The sequence below is a fragment of the Serinus canaria genome, chromosome 3 (assembly GCF_022539315.1).
Source record: "Serinus canaria isolate serCan28SL12 chromosome 3, serCan2020, whole genome shotgun sequence".
NCBI lineage: Eukaryota > Metazoa > Chordata > Aves > Passeriformes > Fringillidae > Serinus > Serinus canaria.
The window spans coordinates 8,162,138-8,189,431 of record NC_066316.1 but is presented as its reverse complement, the minus strand read 5'-3'; the positions used below and the strand labels follow the sequence as shown (position 1 = coordinate 8,189,431).

At 48.7% G+C, this 27,294-nt stretch overlaps 1 protein-coding gene across 1 annotated transcript in view; it reads left to right on the top strand.

The window, feature by feature from the left end:
- The first annotated feature begins 6,360 nt into the window (after positions 1-6,360).
- The window catches only part of ITPKB (inositol-trisphosphate 3-kinase B), a 67,792-nt gene continuing 46,858 nt past the window's right edge, over positions 6,361-27,294 (top strand). Inside the window, exons 1-2 of the mRNA XM_050971954.1 lie at positions 6,361-6,507; positions 7,929-9,003. Coding sequence (XP_050827911.1) covers positions 8,095-9,003 — 909 coding nt within the window. The 5' untranslated portion in view covers positions 6,361-6,507; positions 7,929-8,094. The remainder of the gene's footprint in view (positions 6,508-7,928; positions 9,004-27,294) is intronic.

The following is a 27,294-nucleotide window of genomic DNA, read 5'->3' as shown; positions in this document are numbered from 1 at the left end:
TCCTGGAGGAAACCAAATTGCTTTATTTAAAATTAAATGGCTACAGCTCAGTATGAACTTTAAAATTATTCATCATGTCTTCTTCAGTGCCTTCTCTCTCCCAGTTCTTCAAAACACAGCTATCACTCATTGCAGAGTGGAAACTTGGACAGCATTTCTTGTGATTCCATGCTCATCTCATCCCTAAAAGGTGCAGTGGAATCTCACAGCTCCTTCATATACTACTGATTCCAAAAAAGTCTCTGTGACACACACTGCTCACTTGGAAAACAGCTTGTCTTTTTCCTGCTGGGATCATAGCTATCTCAAATAAATGTAAAGCTGCTCAATTATGGCTGTGTGGTCACAGTGGAATTACTGTGGCCCATGAAGAGAAAAAACTTCCTCAGATAACAAAGCAGTATTTGAGTTCTAATTGTTTATTCCCTCAGCAACAGACCTGGGTACATCTCTTAGTATCCTCAAGCCCCAAGGGGGAAGGGGAAGGATTTCCCTTTTAGTTTTAGTGAATGTCAGTAAAACTCAACAATACTTCTTTGATGTATTGATGTGTAACAATACTACTGCCTGTAGTTGGGTCTGTGCAAAAAAAAAAAAAAAAAAAAAATTATGCCAAATCATGAGTTATTCGCCAAACATGCACATGTTTATATTCCTATTATCTGCAAATAGCAGCTCTGAGCCAAAGTGCCTATGCAAAGCCCTGCTGCAGCCCAGAGGACCACAGCTGTGGCACACACCAGCTGCAAAGCTGACTCTTCCCTGGAATCCAGAAAAAACAGGAAGGGTGGCACTGAAACTGCTGGCCATACCCAGACATAAAAACCAAATTTTCACATCAGGCCTTCACATCCTCACCCTGGGGAGTTTACCAGCTGGAGGAAAGGTACCACAGCCATATAGGAATTGCATTGAGAGGAAATGTCATATCCTGTGCTTGTTCAAGAGTTCCTAAACATTCTTGCCTATACTGTGTGTACATAACTCCTTGTAGGAGTAATGCACTATGCATAATATTTTCCATACATACTTCTCAATCTCTTGAGCTCTGTAACAGTTCTGCAAATCCTGAAGCCTGTGAGGCAAACTGATGTTCTTAGCTCAGCACTGAAGCTCTGCATGTGTGTGCTGGGCATTGTGAAAAATGCCAGTCACTTGTTTTTAAGATTTTAAAAGTTTAATAATAATAAAATGGTTATAAAAATAGTAATACAATTTGAGTAATAATAATTTAGACAATTAGGATTGGGACAATATGAGACAATAGAAACAAAGAGTTACAGCCAGTCCGGGTACCTCTTTCTGGGCAGCACAAGCCCGAAAAAGGACCCACGTTAACAGAGGATTAACCCTTAAAAACAACAGCCTGTTGCATATTCATACACCTCATCCATGATGAATAAATTCCATTCAAACGCAGGATTCTGTCTGGGCAGTGTCAGCTTCTTCCTCTGAATCCTAACAGCATCTTCAAGCCTCAGCAAGGTGGGAAGAAGTTAATTTCTTCTGATAATGGAGCAATAAATTCTCTCTGAAAGATTTAGGTGTCCTGTGGCTGCCATCTCAATGCAAGTCCTTTCTTTAGAAAAAAAAAGTATCCTACATAGCAGAGTTTCTATTTTAACATTATGATATAACCTAAAACTCTATTTAACAGACTACTTAAGAGAATTAATACAACATTACTTTCTAACACAGCACATATAATATTCATTTCAATATTTGTGAAAAGCCAATCATAAAATACACATTTTTCAGAGGCATGTACACGTGGTATGCAGGTATCCCTTCTCTCAAGGCTCCCAGATGTGTATCAGCCTTCAGGCAGGCCGACATGAAGTCCCCAGAAGACACAGGATGTCTCAGTCCATCCTGCCTGTTCTGCAGGTGGGCAGCCCCCTCACTGCTCAGGCCCCAGGGCACAGCAGGGGCAGAGCCTGGAACGGATCACTGAGATCTTTGGCTGCCTTTCCTGCCTGTGCTGAGCTGTAGTCTCAATCTTGCTGCAGCACAGGGCGAGGCTCAGCCAGGAATGCGTGGAGGAGGCTCCCAGGGAACAAAACTGGTTCCTTTGTGCTCTGGGAGGACGTGCAAGCTCAGGCAGATGTAGGTGCAGTACAAAGACTGCCCTAAATCACAGTGACCTGCTACAGGTGTCTTTGCAGAGCCCTGTGTTCTTGTTCCCTGGACAGGAGCTGGCACAGGGAATGTTAACCAGTCACTGCTTAATTCTGCCATTATGTGTGTTCTTGTGGGATAGCGGGAAGGGAGAAGATGACTGGATAACCCAGCTGAGAGGTCACTGAGAGCTGGGAAAACCAGCTTCTCTCTGACCTGTTTTACCACTGAAGGAAGGCAAAAGGGTCAGTGCAAGATGAGCATCCAGAGGCCTTTTCTCAGTGACATTCACTGTTTCCTCTGCCAGCCCAGACAGGGCAGACGTGTGCCATACCTGTGACAGCCACCTGCCTGAACAGAGGCAATTCTCAGCACATAATTCAGTGTCATGTTTTCACTTGTGTCTTCTGTGGGTCATTTTCTTGTAAAATGTTAGCCAGATTTATTCTCTGTCATGCTGGCATGAACACAAAGTCGATCTGTTGACTTTACTCTGCATTTATCCATTAATGTCTTTATTTTACATAAGCCTAAGATTCAACTTACTGGTGAGGAAATGCTGTCAGACACTGATTTCCACTGCAAGGGTGCTGACAGTTCTGATGCTGGATGGGATGAACGGTGACAGTCTGGACAACTCATCTTTGAAACACAGGGAAGGCTGTTTTGCCCAACCAGTCCAAAACATGACAGGGAGTAATAATTTAAAAAATGAATCTTATAATAAAGAAAGAATGGATCGAGGAGGGCACTTGAGGATTGTAGCTGTTTTTTTATTGAATTTTTATTATTTTTTCTGGGTTTTTTTTACAACTGGATTGATTGTGGTCCATCTAGCTTTAAAGTGTGGCCTACACCACATTAATTACGTGTCTTCAAGGATTCAAGTGATTACAATGACCATGCAATTATGGTCAAATACCTCTCTTCTCCAGAGAATGAGGTAATTCTGCAGTACAGGATCTTGTTTTAGTAGGTGTTTTGGATTTGGTTTTTTTACCTGTTACTTTGGTTTGGATTGGGGAAGAGGTTCTTCTTCAGTTCAGTACATGCTGACCAGGACCTCAACTCCGCGGGAAGAGAATGTAAAAAAGAGAGGGTCACCAGCACTGTATTGGTCTCCTGTTCCTCCCACTGGATGCCACTTGGCAGGGCTGCCCCATCACTCCTACAAAAAGCCTCCACCCTGCAGGGATCAGCAGCCCCAGCACAGCTGAGCCACCCTTGCTGCTCATGGGGCACAGTGAGCACACTGAGAACAACTAATTTTCCATGAAACATGGTAATTAACGTGTCTCCCTTCGAGTACACAGAGGTGCTGGGAGGCCATTAACTTTGACAGCTGTGGAATTTCTTTCCCTAAATCCCTCTCACCCAGTGTGTCAGTGGGAGATGTTACACAGTCAGGAGAGCTCCATGCCCTTCTCTAAGTGTCTGTCCTCACTTTATTTCAGGCTAAATACATTCTGCAGTGGATATGTGCCCCTCCTAAGTGGAAGATCCTGTTCATTTTAATGGCTCCACTCCCTTGAATAAGGACAAGACGAAAGTTGGCTGGATCCAGCTGTTTGCCCTAACCCAGCCTGTTTCAGTATCCTTAAGCACTGTAATGATTTTCTTTGGAAGCAGGAAGTATAAATTTAAATTAAGACCATAGCTTAAGGAGAAGCAAGATCTTTTAACACCCAGCACTGGAGTTTTACTTGAAGAATGTGCACTGAGAGAGTCAGAGTGGAACGATCTTTTTGTTCTCTTTGTACAGCACCTAAGGCAACACTGCCAAAGCCACAGAGAAGGCTCCTCAGCAACATCAAGTAACTACAGCAGTACTAGTGCCCAGGGTCTGGGTCTGTGAAAGCAACTTTTCTCTTCTCTTGCTTCCATCCTTGTCCCTGGATTGGACTAGCAACCTGTATCAGTTGTGTTTTCCATTTAGGCTAACCTCAAACACTTGGTTTCCCTTTGAATGGAAACAAGTGTGCTAAAAGCTGTCTGCTCTTTCTTCACTACACAATGTGGACTGCTGCCTGGCTGCTGTCTGGAAACAATTATTTCTTTCATGTACCTACTGGTTCTGAACAGTCAAAGACTTAGCCCTAGACTTTCTTTTCCTTTTTGCACTTTTATTAGCCCCTTCCTTTATAAACAGAACTTGTCATTGCGTATAATGCCCACAGAACAGCTCTAGCTCTTTTACTTGACAAAATTGCTGCCACATTTTAAGGCCAGGTCTCCCTTGAGGGACTTTTGTATCTGTAAACGTGCCCTAGTGAATTCACTGCTCCTTTGTCTCTTCTGAGAGGATGAATCTTTGATGGTATTTGAATTTGTAGGACTTAAAGGGTGGGACTTCAAGCACACATTGTGGCTACAGTGGTATAAATATTTTTCAACAACCCCAAAGAATGGTCAAAACATCCACACACAGATGTGCAGTAATGCCTCCAAGTACTTGCAGATGCTATCAGCATAGCACAGTGCAGCTGTTTAAAAAAAGAACCTACCTGTTTATCTGCCTGTATTCCTGGATTTATTCTTTCTTTCAAATGTTCCTACTTTTTGATGTGTGTATGCAGACACGAGGGAATGTGAGCAACAGATGACCAGAATCTGCAGATATTTGCACACGGGGGTAAGCTTATGCCATGAATAGTGCCATTATACTGAGCAGGGTCACTTTTCTCAGAGAGATTGATCTCATACTTTATTTCACAAAGACTAGTTCCCGACTAAGCACAGACTGTGAGGAAACTAACTGGAGTGGAAAGAGTCTATAAATTTCTTTTCCTGCACTGAATTCAAAATAGCGTTCCTCTTACTGGAAAAACAAACATAAGCTCATTTTGGGTGTCTCTGCCTGCCTGCCTGCTGTGGGATTGGTAGTCCACACCTTCTGCCAATTCGGAGACCTCTCTGCCCCCGTTTATGCTCTAGACGTTATGTCTTAATTACAGAAAAGCTGATCTGCTGTGACATCAATTTCCCTCGCTAGGGGAAATTCCTAGCTGTGAAATCCTAGCAGAGGCAAATTGCTGTTTTTTTTTCTTTTTCTTTTCTTTTTTTTTTTTTCCTTTGGCCAGTCCAGATCAACCCCAAAACTGCCATCTCGGTTTGACCTTGACTACTGCTTTGAGAGTGAATCGGACAGCCTGCTCTCCTAAAGTGCTGACGTACAGACAACTATTTCCAATGGGTTATCTTGATACAGAACTCAGGCTGTATCACAGCCAAGAGCCTGCTTCTCCTGCCAAGCAGGACCCGAGCCTGGGGGCTGCAGGAGCTGAGAAAGCACTGCGTCCCTCCATGAATCAAAAAGGATGGGCAGTGTCCTGAACGAGGACACTGCAGCCCTGCTTAAACCTGGGGCAACACCACAGCAAATCAAAGTGCCATCGACCCTCTAGAGAGATGTAGGGGTCATCTTCCCTCCCTTGGGATGTGCTCACCCAAAGCCACGCAACCCGGCAGGGAGGGCTTTGTGCCAGCCTCAGGCTCGTGTGAATGAAATGACCAACACGCAGAGAAGCATCAGGACTGAGCCGTGCTGCCTGGGCAAGGGGGATGCCGGGGGAAATGGCTGTGTTAGTCCGTGCCTTCGAGCAGGCTGCCGGGGGACGCGGGTGGCCTAAGGCTGCGCGCTGCTGGCGCTGCCGGCACCACCCTTTGCCTTGGTCGCTGTGCCCCGAGGAGGACTGGAGCGGCCGGCAGCGCTGCGGGGCCGGGATGCGGAGGCGAGGCGGGGGATGCCCCCCCGGGCGGGCGGTGCCGGGGCTGACCGGGGGCTCTGCCGGGCCCGCACCGCACGCAGCGGCCGCGGGTGGAAAATGCCTTGTGTGTCTTGAACCCACAGCCCAGCCACCAAAGCACGGCGACGGTGTTGCGTTGGTTTTTTTTTTTTTTTTTTTCTTAGTTAACAATGGAAACTTTTTTTTTTTTCAGTATTTCCCTCCAGCCTGAGCCGAGCGAGAAGAGAAAAAAAAAAAAACTTGTTCCGCTGAGTTCAACCCCAGACAGACTCACAACTTCCTTCCTGCTCTCCTACCCCCCTCCCTCCGCTCTCCTCCTCTTCGCCGCTCCTCTCCCTCTCCTCCTCCTCCTCCTCCTCCTCCTGCTCTCTCCGCCTTTCCAGCCGCACCGGGAGCGGGCGCCGGGGCCGCGGCGCGGAGCTGCCCGGAGCGCGGAGCTGCCTGCGCAGCTTCGGCCGCCGAGGCGCGGAGGGGCAGAGCCCGGCACGGCCGGCCCGCCCCGGGGCGAGGAGAGGCGCTCGGAGCCGCGGAGGGAGCGGGAGTCCCGGCAGCCCCGCGGCGATGGTTTCGGCAGCGCCCCGTGGCCGCCGGCGGGCGCTGCCGGGCGGCGCGCACTGAGGGCGGGCGCGGATCCCGACCCCAGGTAAGCAGCGGCCGCGGGGAAAGGCGGGGGGGTCGCGGCCGCCCCTCCGCCGGGGGATCTCCGGCAGCCGCGCCGGGGGCGGTGCGGGGGCCAGCCGGGCCCCGCGGGGAGGAAAGGGCGCTCTGGGGGCGGGCAGAGGGGCAGGGTGCTGCCCCGGGGTCGAGCGGGCTGTCCCACACCCGAAGTCTGGCCGAGCACCTTGTGCCGGTGCTCTCTTGGCAGCCGAGCCCGAGCGCTGGGAGCGTTGCTGTGCCGGGGATCCCTGCAAAGAGTGGCTGTCCGCGCTGCCTGGGCTCTGTTGAGCCTCGCACTGCCTGCAAGCAGTGCCTGGAGGGATGGGAAGCCCTTTGGTCACACCGTCAGTTGGGACTGCGCTTGGACTTGAGGGCATTTACCTGTCAGGAGCCTCACAGGGGGACGCACAGGGATGCCGCTGATAGCATCGCGCACGAGTGCTTCCAGAGGCATGTAGACCCACAGCCAAAGTTAGCGCACTGTGTGTAAACAAGTTTGTACTCTCATGTGGGCAGTGCGTTTGTGCGGATCTCAGGAGCGCCCATGGCCCGGCACGGGATGGGGACTGCAACTCCAGGGCACATGGAGCAAACAGGAGATGACGGAAAGCACACTGACATGCACAGGGGCACAGAGACCCCCCTCCAAAAGCAGCGCCTCTCTCATGTGTGTGCACAGTCACACACTCGGCAGAACAAACAGCATTGCACATCTCTGCATGTGGAGTCCAGGCTGTGACTTGGAGGCATTTGCAGCCTTCAGTATCCCGGACAGCAGATTTGCACAGGGAAGGCACATTTAGCCAGGGTATTCAAGATGAAGATGAAGATGTGCAAAGCCCTGTTGTTGCACATGGTAACTTAGGGGACTAACTTGAGATGTGACCCTGTACCATACAAAACAGTGCAAGCAGGGAGTCGTCCCATGTATCATATAACATAAATCCATTCCTGAGAACTTGGTCTTGCTGTAGGTGACAGACTGCAGGGTGACAAATTTAAATTGTTTGGAGTTTTTATCTCCCTTTAGAAAATGCCAGGTTTTGGGATGAACTCTTGAAAGCTGCCAACTTTTAGTTCACACCAATTAACAGTAATTCTCTTATTCTCTTGTGGGAATGGCTGCTGGCTGTCTGTCCTGTCGGACACTGCTGCTGCAGCTGTGTCGACAGGCAACCTGGAGAGGGGGCAGGGAAGGCAGGGAAGAGGGGAAGCAGCCGCAAACCTGACTTCCCTTTCACTCAGATCCTTCTGATGGCTGGCCCGCGTCCCCACGGGTGGCACACTGGGCATGCATGCAGGTGGGAGGGGCGCACAGGAAGGGAAGAGTCTGGCACGCTGTGTGCCCAGCTGCATGGTGAGCTAAGGGAGGGCGCACAACTACTCTCACTGCTTCTCTCTCCTCAGCTGTCCCGTTTTATGGAGCTGCGGGCCAGCAGGGCCAGCCCAGCTCCCCGTTCTCCTGCTGGCGATGCTCCTGGTCCCGTCGTGCAGAGACCCCGGGCAGCCCCGCAGAGCCTGAGCGCCGAGGCGGCAGTGGCGACGGCCCCCCTGTGCTCCCCGGCTGACTACTATGGCCGTGTACTGCTATGCGCTCAATAGCTTGGTGATGATGAATAGCAACAGCGAGGTGACAAGCGGCGGGAGCAAGACGCCGCCTCCTCCCGGACAAGTGCTGCCCATGGGTCCGGAGACTCCCGGCGGCTGCCGCTCGCTCCCTGTCTTCAGCCCGGCCCCGGTGCCGCCCCGCTCCCCGCGCTGCGGCCCCGCTTTCCTCTTCCCCCTTCCTGAGGAGCCCCTGAGGCAGCCTGGCAGCCCCGGGGGGCGGCGGGGCAGCCGGGGCGAAGAGGCGCAGCCAGGGCCGCCCATGGCACGGCAGCTCCAGCGGGAGCTGCACAACGTGCAGGTGAACCAGAAAGTGGGGCTCTTCGAGGCACACATCCAGGCGCACAGCTCTGCGGCCCAGCCGCCCCGGAGCCCCCGGCTAGCCCGGCCCCGTTCGGCCAGCCCCACAGCACCAGGGCTGGGACTCGCAACTGGACCCCGGCCCCGAGCCCACGGAGAGAGTGAGGCCCCCGGTGCTGGTGGGGAGCAGGTTTGTCTGAGCACTGCAGAGCCCGCCGGGAGGCCAGGGATGACGGTGGAGCTGGCAGAGAGCAGCAGCCCCCTGGAGCAGTCAGGGCCTGCAGCACGGCAGGAGGAGGTGGTGGTGGTTCCCACAGGACTGAAGGGCCAGCACCCAGCCATCGGTGGGAGCATCCCTGCCGTCATTGTCACAGACCTGGGGGGCCCGGAGGAGGAGGCGGGCGCCGTGCCCCCTGGCAGCCTGCCCGTCCGGAAGCTCTCATCATCCTCTGCATCTTCCACTGGCTTCTCCTCGTCCTGGGAGGAGTCCGAGGAGGACATCTCCAGTGACCCCGAGCGCACCCTGGACCAGACCCCCGCCTTCCTGCAGACCCTGGACCAGCAGAAACCCCGAGTGGTGAGTCTTGCAGCAGCCCTGGGGAGGTGGGGTGAAGGGTGGCGGCATCCCTGCTCCAAGGCAGAGTTCTCTAGAGAAACTTTGCACTTGCTCAGTGGTGCTTGCTTTCCCTCACGTGAAAAGCTTTCAGATTTGGAAGGGGGGTTCCTAGCTGGAAAATCCTCTCTCTGAGAGAGTAGTGGTACCTGTTTCATTGTGCACGGTCCTTGCTGAGCTTCCCTGGTGCTGCAAAGCTGCCTGCCAGCTTGCTTAAAATACATCCGTGGACTGCAGCCTTCTGCTGACACGTGGTTACGAGCCTCAGTTTTTCTTCAGCACAGCTTCCCTGGGTGCTGGAGGTTTCCCATGGTTTACATGAGCCTGAGGGAGAATTTATTTCCTCCCTGGAGTTGAAACTGTGTGGGCCAACTGTCTGTTCAGGTTTACAGTGATACCCATCACCACAGTGTCTGTGTCTTTCACACAGAAGCAAAATGCTCTAGAATTTCTGGTAATTCCGCTTTTGAATAAGACTTCTTAGTTGTGGGGCACCTTATATTTTAGATAAGCATATTTTTATTAGGTATTTATATTAAGTTCATTTGTTTCAGGATCTTTGTTGTGGAACTTGTTGTGAGGATTAAGGCGAGAGAAATCATCGCCTGAGATGATTTGTGCTACCCTTAGAGAAGAAAGGTCTCCTCAGAGAGGAGAGCTCTGAGGCATTCTCCAAAGGCATGAGACAGTCATGGGATTTGTTGTGTCACTAGGGGAGTTCATTGCATGTGTGAGTGCATCTCACAGAGCCTGTTTTGCTCTGAGCTGTCACACCAGTTGTCCAGAGGGCTTTGAACCACCTTAACCCAGTGCAGGGCACCCATCACGAGGTTCTCCAACCAGCACATGGTCTCTGCTCTCATCCAGCTCTGAGACATTACATTGATTTTAGCCCAGCACTGGAGCCTCCCATTTACAAACCTTGAAACATACAGGACAACCCAGTGCCTCCTTAGTTTAAAGAGTTTAACAAAGGCTCATGAACTTTCAGTGATGTATTTCACTATGTTTAATTTCCTGTAAGCACACGGTAGTGAAACTCCTGCTAAATGCAATGACACAAGGAAAACTAGTGCAGGGAAACATCTAAATGAAGGCATCAAACTTGGAAGAACTGAGACTGTGGTCTGTAAAACACTCAGCAGGCTGAAATAAGTATCTCTTCTTTTGTACTCCTTTTGTCCTGTTCCAAGAATCCAGGCTTGGTTCTGCTCAGGATGGAGCAGCAGCTGAGTAAAAGCAGTTAACAAAGTTATGAGCCTGTAGTTCATCGTGTTTGCAGACAGTTTTGTATTTTGGGGCTCTCAGCTGATGAATCAGCTTGTTCCCTTTGGGAGCTGCTACAATCCCTCTGCTGATTAAATTCTGCTGGTTTTATGTGCATGAGCTGTAGTAATCTCTGCTCCATTCTTTGTGCTAATGACTGTTCCTAGTGCCAGATCCCACTGATTTGCTGCTGAAAACAGTTCATTGATGGGTAAAAGCATGCCTGATGCTCCTGTGGAAAGCTTCCTGGAGCCTCAGGCTGACTCTGCACAACCTCCCGTGGCCTGCAGTGAGCTCAGCCAGGCCGGTGGCTCAGCAGTGAACAGGCAAGGCTCATTTGTATTGCTAAAAGCTCTGGATCAGAGCGAGCTCAGATCAGGTCTAAGATCAGAGTAACTGCTGGGCTCCATGGGACTACTCAAGCTAAAGAAGACGAAGATGTGGTCCAAAATGTGTCAGGCAGCCTGGGGAGGTGCACTTGATTTTGTGTTTCAGTGCTGGAGTCTCAGCAGGGGCAGCGAGGCTAATTTATAGTGATACTTTCCACTGGGCTCCACGGGTCCCATGCAGGGCTGATCACTGACTTTGGCAGGTTATAGTCAACATCTCAGCAGGCTCATGTGCAAATGCCCAGTAAGTCAAAATTGATTTCGTATAAATAACACCCAGCTTTGTGTACTGGTTGGCAGTATCTTGTAAATCCATAACGACAGCAGAAGGCAGCTACTGAAGCAGTGTCAGGTTGCACACTCATTTGTTTTCATGAACTCACTGTTTCCTTTCAGCAACGCACATGGTCTGGAAATGAGTTGTGTAATGAGGGAGAATGTGTGAGAAGCTCTCTCCACAACTCCTGCTTTTAGTCAAATCCTGGGAGGTCTCAGCCCAAAGAAATCAACAAGGTGCCTGTGGGTGCCTGTGGGTTGAGTAGATAAACTCAGGGCAGGCAGAGAGCCCTGCCTGTCTGCACTGGGCACTGCTGGCACAGGGGAGGCTGTTGTACCTGCAGGAGAGGTCATGAGGAGCGGCAGGAACCTGCTGCAGATACAGGCTGTGCTGCACATCTCACAGAGCATGTTTACAGATTTGATAAACAGCAGGCCTGCTCCTGCCCTTCCTTTTTGGAGGCTGGCTGGTTTAGCAGATCTGTTAGGGATGTCCGGCGGTCTGTTGTAGTTCCTCCTGACATCCCGGGGAAACAGGCAGATCCCTCCGGCTGGCATGGACTTGTCCTCCTTTTGTACTGCAGGTAGGAAACTTTGTGTTCAGGCCTGAAAACTGGCCAGTAAGAAAATCATGTTGCCAAATGAAAGGGAAGGAGGTACTGTGGCCACGTTTTTGGACGCTGTGACCCGGAGCAGCTCTGTGAGTGAAACGGGCTCTGCGTCTGTTTGTTGAAACAGTTTGCTCAGTGCTGTCCCTGTCCCTGGAGTGCCCTGGTGCTCAGTGGGCTGCACAGCACCAGGGGACAGTGACCCTGCCACAGTGGTTGCAGACTCGTGAAGTGCAGTGACAGTAAGAGCAACGTGACGTTTTGTTGTTTAATTGCAAATCCACTTAAGGTCTGAGTAAACTTCCACGTAAGGGCTTTTGCAGCTGTGGCTTTCCCCGGGCTGTGGGCTGCTGCCAGAGAAACCCCACGCTTGTTTATTGATGGTTTCAGAGACACTCGAGCGATTGCACTTCTGGGGCTGTGTGGGAGGGACGGGCTGTCCGGGCAGCACGTTGGGATGGGGACACTGTGGTTTGGAAATGCCACAGGGGAGCACCCTCTGCGCACCCCCTGTGACCAGCACGGGCAGTTTGGGGAAGGAGCTGACCTGAGGCCTCTGCTCACCAACCACCTGAGGCAGGAGGATGCAGAGACTGCTGGAAGGCACCTGCCTCCATCTCTGTCTCCTGCCGAGGGGGAGAATTTCTCCCCTCCTGGCTGATCACAGAAGTTTGGGTGTGTAGGGAAGGGAGAAGGTGCTCCTTTGTCCCAGGTTCTGAGTGGCACAGGTAGCCTGAAATGGCAGCCCAATCTCCTGAGGAGATTTCACACCTAAAATAAGATATGTTCTAGCTGTGACTCCCACTGACTTCTCAACTGGAAAAATAGCAGAGTGTGAGTTTTGCCATTCTGGGGGCTCTGTTGGCTCTTCCCAAGGAAGAGCTGATAACCAGGATGTACTCTGCAGCAGGAGACTTGTCCCACTCTTGGAAACTGTCTGCGCCCCTTAAGCAAAAGATATTCCAAAGCTGGTCATTAGTGAGTCCTTGTCACTGACCTAAATTCCCTAGTTTGTCAGCTTCTCCAAAACTGGAGAGAAAGCAACAGACAAGTGGAGGGAAATGCAGAAACTGTGCAAGCAAGCACGTACTGTAGAAAAATGACATGTTGGGGGGGAGAGGAACCCCTTCCTGGAAAAACAGTGCAAGACACTGCAGTGTTCCTCTTCCTGGCTTTCCCACAGCTGCTGTGGAAATGCAAGGATGTACAGCAGAATAGTAATCAGGGGCCTTGGTACTCTGTGAAACTTCTGCTCCTTTCAGCAGGCTGAGTAGATTTCTCAGAAGAAGAGACTTCCATTAACCTGTGCGAAATGGCAAGGACTTTTGGAAAAAGCTAACGGCAGTGCTGATGACAGGCATTCTTTTAATTGATTTATTTGTTTGACTCACAATGGCTGTTAATGCAGTCCTGAAAGGAGCCAAGTTTCGATAGGCCTAGTGTCAGCCAAGGGCCTCTGGGACCTTTGCTTATTTCTCTTTGAGATGTTCCAAGGCATAAGCTGACAACAGGAGTCCTGATTTGTTCCTATAAAAATCAATCAAATTAAATATGCTTTCATTCCCTTTCCAAGCTGTCACTGTGATCAGGAAGTCTCCGTGTAACAGAAACCATGGTACATGCAAGCCCTGTGAATATATATCTTTATGCCAACTGTGTTTATGTGTTTCACTCCTTACTCCCACTGTGTTTGTCTTAAAAGCTCCTAAGCTTATGAGCTTGTGAGTGGTATCTCTGATTTAGTATCAATACAATGTCTGGTGTATTGGGGCCCTGCTGGCTTACTCAGAAGAGCGACTGTTCTTTTTGTAAAGCACATCATTGAAAGGGAAGATGCTTAGCACACCTGGTGAGCTGCCAAAGGATGGAGTCTCCCTGCTGCAGGAAGGCTGGAAGGGAGAGGGGAATGAGGTGGGCACCTGTGGGTTTCTCCTTTCGGAGCAGCACACTCAGCAGACCTGGCAGCAGGGCGTGTTCTGCCTGCTGGGATGGGATGGGGACACCCTGGTGCTCAGAGGGCTGGGCAGAGCTTCGGGTTCTTTGTGGATAGAGGCTGTGCACTCCAGGGACTTCACAAAGCACCACTCCCTATTCCATAGCTAATCCTCTACCTACTCACGTGACCTTCTCAGGGAATAAGCAGCTTTTTTATGGGCTCCCACCCACGGAGGCCAAGTGAAGATGCTGCCATAACCCAGTGAGAGACATATGGTGCTATTCAAGTCTGTTTTCTTCAGCACTTTTAGGCTCATTGGGAAGGGTTTCTTCTCTCTGCACATTCTCCATGACTGACAGGGCAGGAATTACACGGCACATAGCAGATCCTTTTCATAGAGGGACTCACTTTTTAGCACAGCTGCTGTCTCTTGCATATTTTGTTTCTCAAAAAAATTTCATGCTGAAAGCATCCATGAAAGTAGCAAAATAAGCCTGCCCCTGTACTTCTGGGATGCAGGAAGAACAAACATTAGGGCCATCGTCCTTAGGGTCCCCAGCTCTGAAAAGAGCCAGATTTCCACCTCTTCTGGTGGGAATTGAAGGATGCTTTGCCTGTTTGGATCCTTTGGATGGAAAACTGAACGTCCGCAGATCAAATTTCATGGATCAGTGGAAACTTCAGAGTTTTGTCTTCACCTTTTTAGAGGCTTGCAATGACAAAACCCAAACTGTAGTCAGCACCTGTCTCATGTTTTCCATATGATTTCTGTGATGTGTTAGGAGAGATTTGCATGTGAAGAAAACATTAGTGCAGCACTGAATTCTCACGTGTCATGTGATGGCTGAAAGCCTCTGCTGAGCTAATGTTTTCCTTACATGTAATTCTGTTCTAGCTCACTACAGAAATAATGGCATCTACGGATGACACTAAATGTCGTTTCAGCTAAGATCAGTCTTCTGTAATGGTCAGAGATTATTTTGTTTATACCAGTTGGTAAATTTGTGCAGTAAATTTGACCTGCTTTCTTCCAATGAAGCCCAGCCAAGCTTTCTAAGAAAGGTATGTTAATATTTAACATTTAGTGAAAACTAAATGTTAACATTTTCAAATCACTGAGTAACTTTGCAGCTAATCCCTTTTCTTAAATGTGACTTTTTGGGGAATGGTGGCTTCCACACTTGTTGTGTCACTTGAAATGGCCCTTTTATGGCTTCATCTTGCTTAGCCTTGCTGTATGTCTCCTCAGGCATCCTAAGGTTCTCCTAACATAGCTTTCTTCTCCCTTGCTCTAAAGGGATCTTGACAACTAGCCCAAGAGTTTGCTTTAAGACAGAGGAATCTGTTTCTAAATGTCTTCTATAAAATTTATTGGAATTTCATTTTTATTCCTACACATAAAAACCCAGGTCATGCATAGCCTGCACAACAGCTGCAAGTAGTTCAGAAAGCTGATTCAGTCTGAGGTCTACCAGGCTCAAAAGCAAATGCCTGTGGCTGGCTTTTAAATCAGTGTTTAGGCAGCAGAATTCAGCTTGCTCTGTAACAGGATGCTCATCCAGCAGTGCCTTTCAGCATGAATTGGTGCAGGTGCCTTCAGAAGGTTGGGGTCTCCAGCTGCAAGTTTCCATCTGGGTGCATGCACTGAATGCAGTGGGAATTGGTGGAAGCCTTTGGAAGATGCAGGCTGCAGCTCCGTCTTTCCCAGGCAGGGTGGGAGCTCAGCCCAGAGCTGCTGTCACAGCTGTGTGCCTGTGGAGATCCTCATCACTGCTGTCAGCCATGGATGCATTTACAGAGTGGTTTCTGACCTTAATTTCCAGAGATGGGCAATATTGGAGTCTGGAGCTGCTGCAGGCTGCTAAGACCCATGTTAGACTCTTCCCTCTCTCAGTACTTATTTCAATCTTTTCATACATTCCAGCCATGAAAAGAAAGAAGTGATTTTTCTTTTTTTTTTTTTTTTTTTTTTGTAGTAAAGAGAGTTCTTTTCATTAGTGACATGGGAAGTGACATGGGAAAAGGGACAAGCCAGTAGAAGGAATTCAAGTCTTCTTTTAGATATAAGATTTATTGCTGGTCAAAACACAAGGATTGCTTTTGGAAGGCGAACTAGGGGGTGAAACAACAAGTGCTTAGCACTTACAACTACTTCTTGTAAGCAGTACAGTGTAGTATCTGATCAGTGCTACACAACAGGAACTTCATTAGCATTCTGCACTGTTGTGGTTTTAAGTAATAGTAAAGCATCCCTCGTCTCTGTGAAAGACATAGATGTGCTCAGGAGGGACATGCCTGCAGACATTTTAATGAGTTGGATTCAAAGGACAGAATCAGGTTGTCTCTTCACTGTTTGCTTCACACACTTGATTTGCAGAGATGTTGGCACCTGGGGTTGCCGTGGCACGGACCTCGCTGAACTGATGTGAGTTTTTCCCAGGGTTTCATCCTTGACTTTAAGTCTTGTACTTGGGATTTTGGGCAATGGGGTTCCTGTACTATGCAAAGCAGAGGGAGGTCTCATGGGGCCTGCAGTCTTTGCTGTCACAAAACTCCCTGCAGCCATAATGAGGACCAGTATATCCACACCAGGAGTGACCAGCGCAGCATTTTGGTCGAATGGCCATGGCAAGGAGATGACACAACTCTTTCCTCCCACCCCATCAGCATTTGCAGAAGGGGCTGTTTAGCAAGGGCTAAGCAATGGCAGCACCTACCTTCAGCATCAGCTCTTTCTCCTCCCCCTTTGCTTCCTGTCCCTTTGCCCTTGCTTGGGCAATTCATCTGCAGCAAGATAGAATCAAAGAACCCTCTTCCTCTGCTAAACAATTTGCTCCTTTTGTTAGGGTCAGATAAAACGCTGATAAAAGCTGTTGTAGCTTCGCTGAAGCCAGCAGGAGCTTGCTGCAGGTTTGGCCCTTGATCGTTTTTCGCCCTGCTCACTCCTGCATGTATCCAGTTACATCTTGTGGTGAATCCAGCCTCAAGCTGAATTAATGAACCAGAGGTGCAGTCCCTCTGGGGGGGTTTGCCCGTTCACAGGCACAGTGCCTCGGAGCCATTGGAGACAGGAGGTTTATAAATGGAAAGTTCTGCAGGGAGGCTTTTTTGGAAGCTGCATTTTAGGGTTGAGTGTTTTTCTCTCGTTTCTTGCTCAACAATCTCTGATCCCTGCCACTCAGGAGAAGGGCAGGAGCCAGGGTTGGCCTTCAGCTCACCACTGAGCCTTGTTGGTTGCAGACCTGCATTTTGGGAAGGCGTAGGAATAGTTTTTATCCCATTGAGCTAAATGCATTCAAAACATTTTCATGAAAGGGGTACTGAAGTACAAGCCCAGGGGTTCCTCACAAAAGAGAGGAGACCCGGGCTCCAAGAAGGGGTGGGAGGAAGGAGGAGGTGAGCAGGCTCCTTCTCACCATGTGGACCATAGGACTTGCTTTGCTGGCAGCTGCAAGCTCCATTAGTTATCCAGGGGTGTCCTCCCACTGCAGGCAAGGTACAGAGCAGCCAGATGGAGAATTAGCAACGTGTCCAAGTGTAATATGGTTGCTGTTGTGGGTAATATATGTTTAACACTCTGCAGGGACCATTCAAACCTGCATCTGCAGGAAGGGGAAAAAAGTCAGGTTTGCTTTCTTGGCAGACTGCAGATCAGAGAGTCCAATCTGTAATCTCTCTTGGTATGTTTTACGTGGGTGGGTTTTGTTAAATTACAGGCAAAGTTATTGCACCCCTAGGCTACTCACATTAAATGTTTCTCCAATTTTAGCAACATTCTTTCCAGGCTCAGCTACATTTGTTTTTGTCTTCTCTATGGCAATTGATGAGCTCAGTCTGAAATGTATAACTCCACGGGATCTCCTGTTATATATTTCTTCCACAGCTGTAGCTGAATCGGTGCAGTGTAATCCAATGACTTGTTGTAGAGCCTAATGCTTTCTTTAATACATTCCAGATTAAAGGAGTCAGCAAAGTTTACATATCCAAAGTAATAAATTTAAACAATAATAATGGCAAATCCAAAACCATGATTATATCTTGAAAATGCTGGGCTTTTTTTTCTTTCTCCTATCTTTTCTGGTCTGGCTAAAGTCTGTTTTTAGGAAACTGAACAGGACAGATAAAAGATGATGAGACAAACAACTTAATCCCTTAATAATGTCAAGTGGAAAATCCAACAACAGATTGGCAAGAAACTGTAATAACAACTGCTAAGTGACCCTTACTGAGGACTAAAGAACTGGTTTTAAAGGCTGAACTTGGGACATAATTAGAGATGAGCCTGAATCAGTGCCCATAGGCTCAAATATTTCTTTGAACTCTGAAACGGAGCCAATTTTTTTTTTTTTTTTTTACCCATGCCTGTACAGCATCATCTTAGCTGCACTGAGGCCAGTTCAGCATCACCTTGTGCATTGTACTGCTCTGGGTACCCACACAAAATGACCATGAACAATCCCAGGATGGTATTCCCACCTCTGGGTGCTGCTGCAGATGGAGTGTGGGATAACAGCTAGTGTGCACAGCCCAGGTAGGTGCTTGTTATGGCAGCAGAAGAAGGGATGAGCAGTGCCTCCAAGTGGGAGGAGAAGAGATGAGCATTCCTGCATTGGCCTTTCAGTCCCACCATCTCATCATGCCCTTGCCAGGACTGCACCCCTAGACTCTAAATAGTCTTGGGCTGCTATTAATGGATTGACCTTGGAAGCAAGGCATGTGGTCACAGGAGTAGGAGGCATTTGGAACTGTAATTGCCAAAGCAGCTTCAGAAAGAGGGCATTAATTATTATCTCTCCTTGGAGCCATATTTACTTGGAGCTGACAGCCCTCCACCCTGGGGTTCCTGGGAGGAATGTCTTGCTGGGGTGGAGACCAGGGCTGCCAGAAAGGAAACAAAGGAAAGAGATTTTAGAACGGTGGCTTATCTCTATCCACCTGAATTACTGTTGTACTTTAAAAGAATATGGGAGAAAGGATTGTTTGAAAAAGCCTTGACAAGTGTACTCTCCCAGCTCCATTGTTCTAACCTTATCCTAGGAATTTGTGTATAAAATGCTCTCAATTCAGTTTATCTCTGCTTGACAAATCCTGTGTTTCCCTTCCGCGCTTTTAGTGGAGTGGGAACTAACCTTGATCTTTTTGCAAAGCAAACAGAAGCTGGATGTCACATTCCCACCTTCACACACAAACAGTGTGTGTCACAGCTTTTGAGCAAGGTGTACAATCACTGACAGAAAAATTGTGTAAAGTTCATATTCAAGATGAGCTTTTAGAAAAGCATCTCCAAACTGAACCAGACTCTCAGAGGAGGGAGGAGCAGATGTTGTCTGGCTGTTGTGGAAGCCACCTTGCTCAGCAGATTAAAACAAATGGTCTGAAGGCAGGACTAGCTCAGCTCCTCCATTAGCAGCCCCTCATCTATGTCTCACCTTTAGGAGAAAAGACTTGGCCTCTCTCCTCAGGTCTCTGTTTTCTCACGTTACCCTGTATTGCTGGAATGGCTTTTCTGAGCCAAGGAAAGCAGCAGGGGAGTCCAGGTGGTCACAAGTGACCAAAACATTGGCCAGAGGCTGGGATGTTAATGAGAGGGAAATGCAGAGGTAGCACGATGCCACCTGGTCTGTTATTGTCTTCTCCATATCATACATCCCAACCAACTCTGGTATTTGGTTTTTGAGCATTTGGGCGGCTCAGGAGGCAGTTCCAGATTCCAGGTTTGTTCCTGTGGATGGGAACCCTTCCCAGAAGGGAGAAAGCTCAGAGGAGCCTGTTTAATATAGGCTGATCTCATGCTTGAGCATACGCAGGAGTTGACCTTTCAGTGCTGAAATAAGAAGTGATGGGAATAGAATAAATCACAGTCTTGAAGGAAAAGCCAAGGAGCTCAGAGATGCACCTCAGGAGAAGGAATCAAGGTAGGGAGGCTGAGAGCCACAGAAGGGCCAAATGACAGATTCAAAAAGCCATCTTTCAGCAATGAGTTTGATGGATCTTTGCAGAGCAAAGGCTGTTGAGATGAGAAATGGGAATGTGATGTGATGAGCCCAGAAAGTGAATTTTGTTTGGGTGGATAGGCTGGAAAGACTCTTTTAGGGATGCTATCCTGAAAAAATCTGCAAGACTTACAGATAGGTTGGATGTGAGGACTGAAAGAGATCCAAGTTTTCCACTTACTAAAAGTTTCGGGGTAGTAGCAAGACATGCCCAAATGGGAGCAGTAACATTTACACTTGCACTGCAAAGGCAAAAATGGTTCTGTGAATTGCCAGGCTACGAAGAATCAAACCTCTACATTGCACTGCAAGCCTTCACGTCTTGACTGAATCCAAATCAAAATTTTCTGTAACTTTGGTAGGAGACAGCTCCAATCCTCTATGGTACATCCACTTCACCTTCAGGGACATGGCTTTGCATGCAAGACTTTTCCAAGAGAACCAAAACTCTAAGCACTCTCCTCATACCTGGAAGCCACAGCCTGATGAGGAACTCCTTCTGTGTGGTGGCCTCTGTTGGAGCCCAGCTCCCTGCTCAGCCTCAAGAGAGGGTGGCTCAGAGCTTTTTCAGAGCCCATCACTGCCTGGACAGAGGCTGGGGTTTGCCCTCCTGGCCTGCTCTTCCTCTTCTGTGTCCCCAGGGCAGTCAGAGCCTCAGACCCAGACAAACCCTGGCAGGACAGGAGATTGTAGGAGCTGGCTGGATCTGGAAGAACAGTTTTTTTGGCAGAGAATAGATTTTCCAGCAAATGTCAGAGGAGAGGGGGAGTCAAAATGATTCACAAATTCAAACACATTTTCTGAATAGTTCTGGCCTAGAAAAAAAAAAATACAGAGGTGGGGGAAGAAGGAGGGATGTTAAAAATAGCAGTGCATGTCATTCTGACACTTTCAGAATGAACTGTTTCATTTTGGGGATGGTTTGTTTATGTTTTGCAAGTATTTGAAATGTAGATTTGATTCAAAAGGGCATTTTTCACTTAAAAGTTGACCTCACCACTAAAACACATTGAAAGAAGAGAAGAGAAAAGGTTTTTTAGGACTTTAATAACCCAAAATGAAACACCTCCTTTTGCTTTGGCTCCAGATGAGACATTGTGGAGTTTTTCTTTCTCAGCCCCATGATCTTAGCTGTGTCCAGCCCAACCTGAACATTTCCTCTCCCCTAGTTTTTTGATTGAGCTCTGGTGTTAAAAAATAAATCCAGCTCCCATGCTGGCCAACCCTTAAGTCTAATGCCATGGAGCAAGTTCTTTAGTTTATTCTGAGGTCAACCACACATTGCTGTGATTCAGACTGAAACCTGTGGTATCAAATTAATAAGAGCTGTAGGTTTTGTAGATAACTGGCATCTTCCCCAGAAGAAAAATAACCCAAACTCCTGAAGCCCTGAGATCTGATCTAGAAATCTTCAGAGAGGCCAGAGTTTGCAGACAGCTGAATGACAGACTTTCACTCCCCTGACACTCACACTGGTCTCATTCAAGTGATTCAGTAAAGGAAAATGAGCAAATAGCTGGTAATCACTTTGCTGTAGCCAAAATGTGCCACAGAGTTCCCCAGGCAGAGGGGAAGGAACACATGTGTTTGCTGTCCCATGAGCCATGGCTGAGTTTACTGTTCCCTGCTGTGTTTTCTGCCTGGCTGAGACACTTTTGTGCCATTTCCTCATCCCTGGGTGACTGAGTGGAGCCTCCTTTGCTGAGATTTACCTTCACTGTCTCCTGAGCCCCTCCTCTCCATGCCTTGTGTGGGTTTGGGCACAAAAGAGGGAGAGCATAGATGCTACTGTGTGGGATGGCAAACTTCTTAACACCAGCCTCTTTGGGGCAGGGGCTGTAGGAAAGATCTTTTCCATTCATGGAAAAATCCTGGGGTTCACCTGAAACAGGCAGATTTGTAAGCATTTTTCTGGCCTGCTGTCATTTGAGTGTTACTGGAGGATGGATCTCATAGTGTGGACAGGATACAGATATTTTTATGGTGGAGGAGAGGGGCTGGCAGTGGCTGAGCATCAGAGCAGGCTGTGCTCCCTGCTGGGATAGCTCTGATCCTTTCTGTGGTGGCTTGGGATCCCCCAGCAGTGGAGAGGGCAGGGATCAGTGCCTGTAGCAGGATGGGGAGTCAAGGCCAATAAGTGCATCAGCGATGCAATTCCCTCAGTCATGCATTTACTGTTCAAACACTGCCAACTCAAGCTCTCCCAGAAAATGAGGATTGCCTAAAAAACTACCAAAAGTTTCAAGGTTTTTGGAAGTGCTGGGCTCATTTGATTGTTTTCCTGGCTTCCATGCTATAAGTCACACTCAGGACAATTTTTCAATCTGTTCTCTGCCAGGCAGAAGCCTAGAAATGTACTTTAAAAAAAAAAAAAGAAAACTCAGAGTCTCAGCTACCTGATGATGCCAGAGCTGGGGGCTGTGAGAACAAGGCAGAGCTCGTGTTAGACCTGCAGGAGTGGGCCAAGGGTCTGCTGAAAGAGCTGCTTCTCCGGGTTGAGAGTGGGGCTGAATGGAAAGAAAGGCCAGGAGGGCAGAGCGTGTAAGCCGATTCGGCTTGCCTGGAACAATCGGAGAACGCCAGTGCTCCCTCCCCGCCCCAGCTGAAACAAAAAGCCCATACACAACTAAAGCAAAATCTGCCTTCCTGTTTGTATGCATGTCGTGAGGCCTGGGAGGGCAGGTGGTGTTTGACTCCTGCATCCCCACCAAACCCAAAGTCCTCTCTCTCCCAGCTGAATGCAGAGGCAGGGGTGCAGGAGGAGATGCGGGCGGTCCCTGAAGAGCAAGGACTGTACAAACTGCACAAGAGGGCCCACACTCCTTCCCTGTCCATAGTTTATATGAAACACAGTCTGAGAACTAATTACTTTTTCTCCTTGTAGAAGTGATTCACAGGTCTTTGACACAAGCAGCTGCCAGGAGATGGGAGTACAGCTTTGATTATGTTAAAGTGAGGAGGCAGCAGCTTTCAAAGTGAGCAACTGCATTTGGACAGTCTGTGGAAGGTTGTATACATCTTTCATCAAGGAATCTTAGGCTGTGATAGGTCCCAGGAAATCCCAGGCAGGGTTGTTGAACCATCCCAAACCATCTTGTCATTGAATGGTGCAGAGGCACTGTGTGAAGTGATGCCAAGCATTCTCTAGCAGCTCTAATGGTGTTTGGATTCCACTCTCATCAGATACACTGACATGTTCCCCAGTTTGCCTGTTGAATTAAGATGCTGCAGTGTTCATTTTTCCCCTTTCCAGCTGGTGGGTATGTGTCCTTGATACCCCACGGGGAGGAAAGCAAGAATATTCTTCTTTTTAGCATGCCCTTAGAGCTATTACACATTTAAAGGGAATTAATCCTCAGGCAAAGGCCAGGACTGTTGTGTGTGTGTCACATTCCAGCTGGTGGCTGTTCCCAGGTGCTCCATCTGCAGGGAGCACTTCAGTGAAATCACACCAGGAGGGCAGCTCTGAAGGTTGCATACCACACACAGCTGATCTTCTGGAGAGCAGATGCCTTTGGAAAGCTAGCTAGAGCTCCTGATGGCGTAACCAACGGAATTAGAATATTTCCAGGATATAAAATTGAGGGAGGGAAGTGGCTTTACTGGCTATTGTCAGAAAACAGAGGTTTGCATAACAGCAACATTTTCCATATACTGCACAATGAAGTTCCTTGCTTGGGAATTAAATTGCAAGTCAGTTTGAGACAGCGTGGCCAGCTGTAACGTAGCACACATTGCAACACACATGCTGAATGTTATTTCTTGGTGTCAGTGTTTATTGAAGCTAGTGGGGATTTGAGAAACAAGCTCTGGCACGGGAAACACTAACAATGTGATGGCACTTAATGTCTCAGAGAGTGTAAGAACTTCAGGGAATAAATTCTCCAAAGACAGAATACTTTAGAAAATAAATGCTAATCCCTTTAAACCCCTAAGACACTTTAATTTTCGAATTGGATGATGATAAGCCACAGATTTCACCACTAATGTAAAAAATACCCTGTGGTTTTTGGAAAAGCATGGGAGACTCCAGGTGCAGGTTCAGTGGCAGATTTTGCAGTGGCAGCTCCAGCTGATCTCACTGGAAAGAGTTTATTTGCTGCTGTCTGCTGGTCCCTTGCTGTCTTCTTTTGCTACTGCAGGAACCAGGGTCAGCAAATTTGAACTACACTTCCCTGTCACCTTTATGGAGAAGATTCAGCACTCTAGAACTTCATTTAGCTGCAGGACTGGAATCAGATTGGGCCAAATCAATTCTGTTGTATCTCTGTTGAGTCTGGTGGGCTTGCACAATGGATAAATGTGATCCAGAGTAAGAATAACATGAACCACAGATGGCTGGGTTAAGTGCACTGTTTGTATTCATGGCTAGACCACGGAGAGCTGCCCACATTGCAAAATCCCCCTCCCATCTGGCTCCTTCAAGGCATCTGAAATCACAGCAAGGGGAGACCAGCAAAAAAATGTGACACAAAGACCAAGTGTCCCCTGTGCTCACAGATGTGGACCTGTTGGCAGTGGTGCATGGGCTCAGCTCACCAACTGTGCTGAGCTGGCATCTCAGGGAGCAGGAGAGGTCACATTGCTGTGCCCTCTGATGGCAGTAAAGTTATAAATACATTTTTGGAACAAAAATAGGAACCATCCACCACAGCTATTTCTGATGACCTAAGAATAAAGTTAGATTTTGGGTTTTTTTTTTCCTTCTGTTTCTTAGCAGGGCTGCTGAGCTCTCCAGCAGAACAGGAAGTAGGCTGAGGAGCTGTTTGAGTAACCAGGGTCGCCAGATCAATGGAAAAAGTGGTTTGAGTACACTCTGTGAAAGTGCACTCAACAATTTTGAAATTACTGCAGCTTCTCTTCCTAGGTCAGGGCTCTTGTTCATGCCAAGGGGACTTAAGTTACTACTGCTTTTTCTATAAGCAAACAGAACATTTCTTTTTGCTGATGTACATAATGTGCACCCAGGGGTGAAGCAGAAAGCTTCCACTTGGTGTCCTTGGAGCAGATTCCAGATGAGTCAGGAGATAATTTGATCAAGATCCTACGTAATTTTGAGATGTCTACCGTGTTATTTGGAGGAAAAGTAAACTTGCTTTTATTGGGATTTGGGCATGGAGAGGTCAGAGTAGGTGAGGAGTGAGGGAGAGGATAAGAGACAAAATTTTGCTGTCAAGGAGGAAGATGTACAGTTGTCAGTCTCAGAATTGAGGCTGATCCTACATTTTAGTGACACTTGCAGCTTCTTTCATGTTTTGCAAGTTCATCTGAGAACTGAATGCATGCCAAATGAATCTTTCAAGGGAAGTGGAGCTGGGTTGAAAATATCTCCAGCACAGATAATTCAAAGGAAGTGCAACTTTCAAAAAAACATGTGAAATGGCTCTAAGAATCTACCTGTTTTTTCCTGTTTATTTTTTTTTCTTTTTTTTCTCTTTCCTCCCCTTAGTCCTACATTTCACCTCTCCTGTGCCATCACATCACGTTTTTTTGCCTTTAGTTGATCCCACAGAGGCACACAAAGGGTTTTTGGTCCCATCACATGCTCCAGCTGGAACTAGAGCACGATTCCTTCCTGACACTGTTTTCTCCAGGATTCTGTCAAGCTGAGCCTCAGACTCTCCCTGCCTTTTCGCTGATTGTCTTTTCAGCTGTCCTCCTCTTGCAACACTCCCGTGGCAGCCAGGCAAAGGCCGGGGCGAGCTGCAGAGTGGAGACCATGCCGTGAGTGCCGGAGCAAGGGGTGCCCAGCGGGATGGGGCGGCTGCGGGGCGTGGGAGAGCGGGGCCAGGAGAGAGAGATAAGGCAGGCAGGAAGGGGAAAGGCAGGTGGAAAAGGGAAATGACCACGGGGGCCAGGAAGACTAAAGAGAATACAAGGGAAGCTGTGGAGCCATCTGGGAATCTGCTCCAGGCACGTGTAAGTGCTCCGCGTCCTTGGGGCGCCGCCGTGCGCGCAGAGCGAGGCCGGGCACAGCTGGGATGGCGGCGTGGAGCTGTGCGGGGTGAGCCCGAGGGGTGAGTGGGGACACGTGGGGACAGCCCCGGGGGCACGCTGGGGGTGGCTGTGGGGGCAAGGGGAAGCGTGTGGGTGCTCCAAGGTGGGTGCAGGGGTGGCAGAGGTGACGTGGCTCTGCAGGGACTTGCCTGCCCTTTGCTGCTCGTCGCTGTTCTTAAAGACACTGAGGTTACCTTGAAATAGACCTATTTGCTTTTTCCCAGCAAAATATACTGAGTTTTGGGGGTGATGAGGGCTACCTTTAACTGGAGGTGGTGATGGAGTGTGGATTATTGTGGAGCAGTGTCCCATGGGGATGAGGGCAGAGGTCGATGGAGCCGCTTTTACTTGGAGCTGTGTCCAGCTGTGTCGGGTGCTGGGTGATGGCTGAAGAGCAGGAGGAGAGGAGGGTGGTGTGGGGTGGAGGCAGAATGGGAAGTTTGGGAGAAACTGAGTGCAAAATCTCATCAGGAGATGGAAAAGGAGCAAAGTGGAGGGGAAAATAATGTGAAAAGTGGCATTGTGAAAAAGTAGCGGAAGAAAGCATGCAAGCATCGTGCAAGGCTGACATGGAAAGGCAGGGGGAAGAGAGGAGAGCCTGGATAACAAGACTTTAAAAGTACTTAATGATGGATGGCTGGGATGGGATTTGTGGCAAATAGCTAGGTCTGAGCCAGCATCCCTCTGTGGGGAGAAACAGGCTCCTGCAGAGCACACTGTGTGTGTGACCTGTCTGCACAGCATGAGAGGAGCTGAGGCTGGGCTGCCCTGTGCCTGTAAAAGGAGTTAACTGGGATGGATGCAGTCATCTACATTGAACATGTCTAAAAATGGGTGAGATGAATTTCAGTCCAGAGGACAAAATGTTACAGTAAATGAATACAAACAATCTCATGGCATCTAGCTGGGTTCCTCATGTCTCCTCCTGTGCATGCAGGAGGTGTGTGCCCAGTTTCAGGGCTTGTGCACACATGGGCACCAGCACAAACCTGGCTGCAATGTTCATGTCTCACATCTTCTGTGCAAAAGTCCTCTGCACCTCAAATGCTGAAAAATGGATGCTCCAGCTGTGATGCTGGAGCAGGCTGTAGTTCCTCAGGTTTTTATTGTCAATCATTCCTGACAGCCTCAAGGAGGAGCAGGGGGATGTGCTGCATTTTCAGGGAGTGCTGCTGCTGACCCCAGCACTGCCTGGTTTTGTCTCAGCTCTCCTGGCTGCCTCTGCCAGAGGTGTGGGGGTTGCTTTGCTTTACCTCACACAGGGAGGCACCAGTGTGACAGGGAAGAAAAGTCCCAGTCCCCAGTGGTGCCATTTGCCCCATGCCACCTTGCCAACTGTTCTGAAGGAGAGACAATTTTTTTCCCCTGGTGAGAGGACTGGCTGGAAAAGAACAACCCCACCTCTGTGGGGACACTCATGGGATGTGCCAAGAGAAGCCCAGGCAGATGCAGTCATTTAATGGGATCCCTCAGGGATGGATCTGGAGCCTGTCTGTATTGGAGGCATCCTCTGGCTGCCCCAGCCAGCTCCCTGCAGCCCTGCTCTCCTTCCTTGTTCCAGTCCCTGCGTGTGTCCTCATCTCCAAAATTAGGTCTGCAGGTCCCTTGCCTCATCTTTAAAACTCTCTGTGCAATTAACATGCACAGGCACATCCTTGGCAGAAAATGTCCCCAAAGGATGGGCAACAAGAGGATGGCACAGTTTGATGGCACAGTTTGATGGCACAGTTTGACTGAGTAGCTCAAGGTTGTTTGTAGGAAAAGCTGGGAAAGTTTCTCTCTGCACCAAG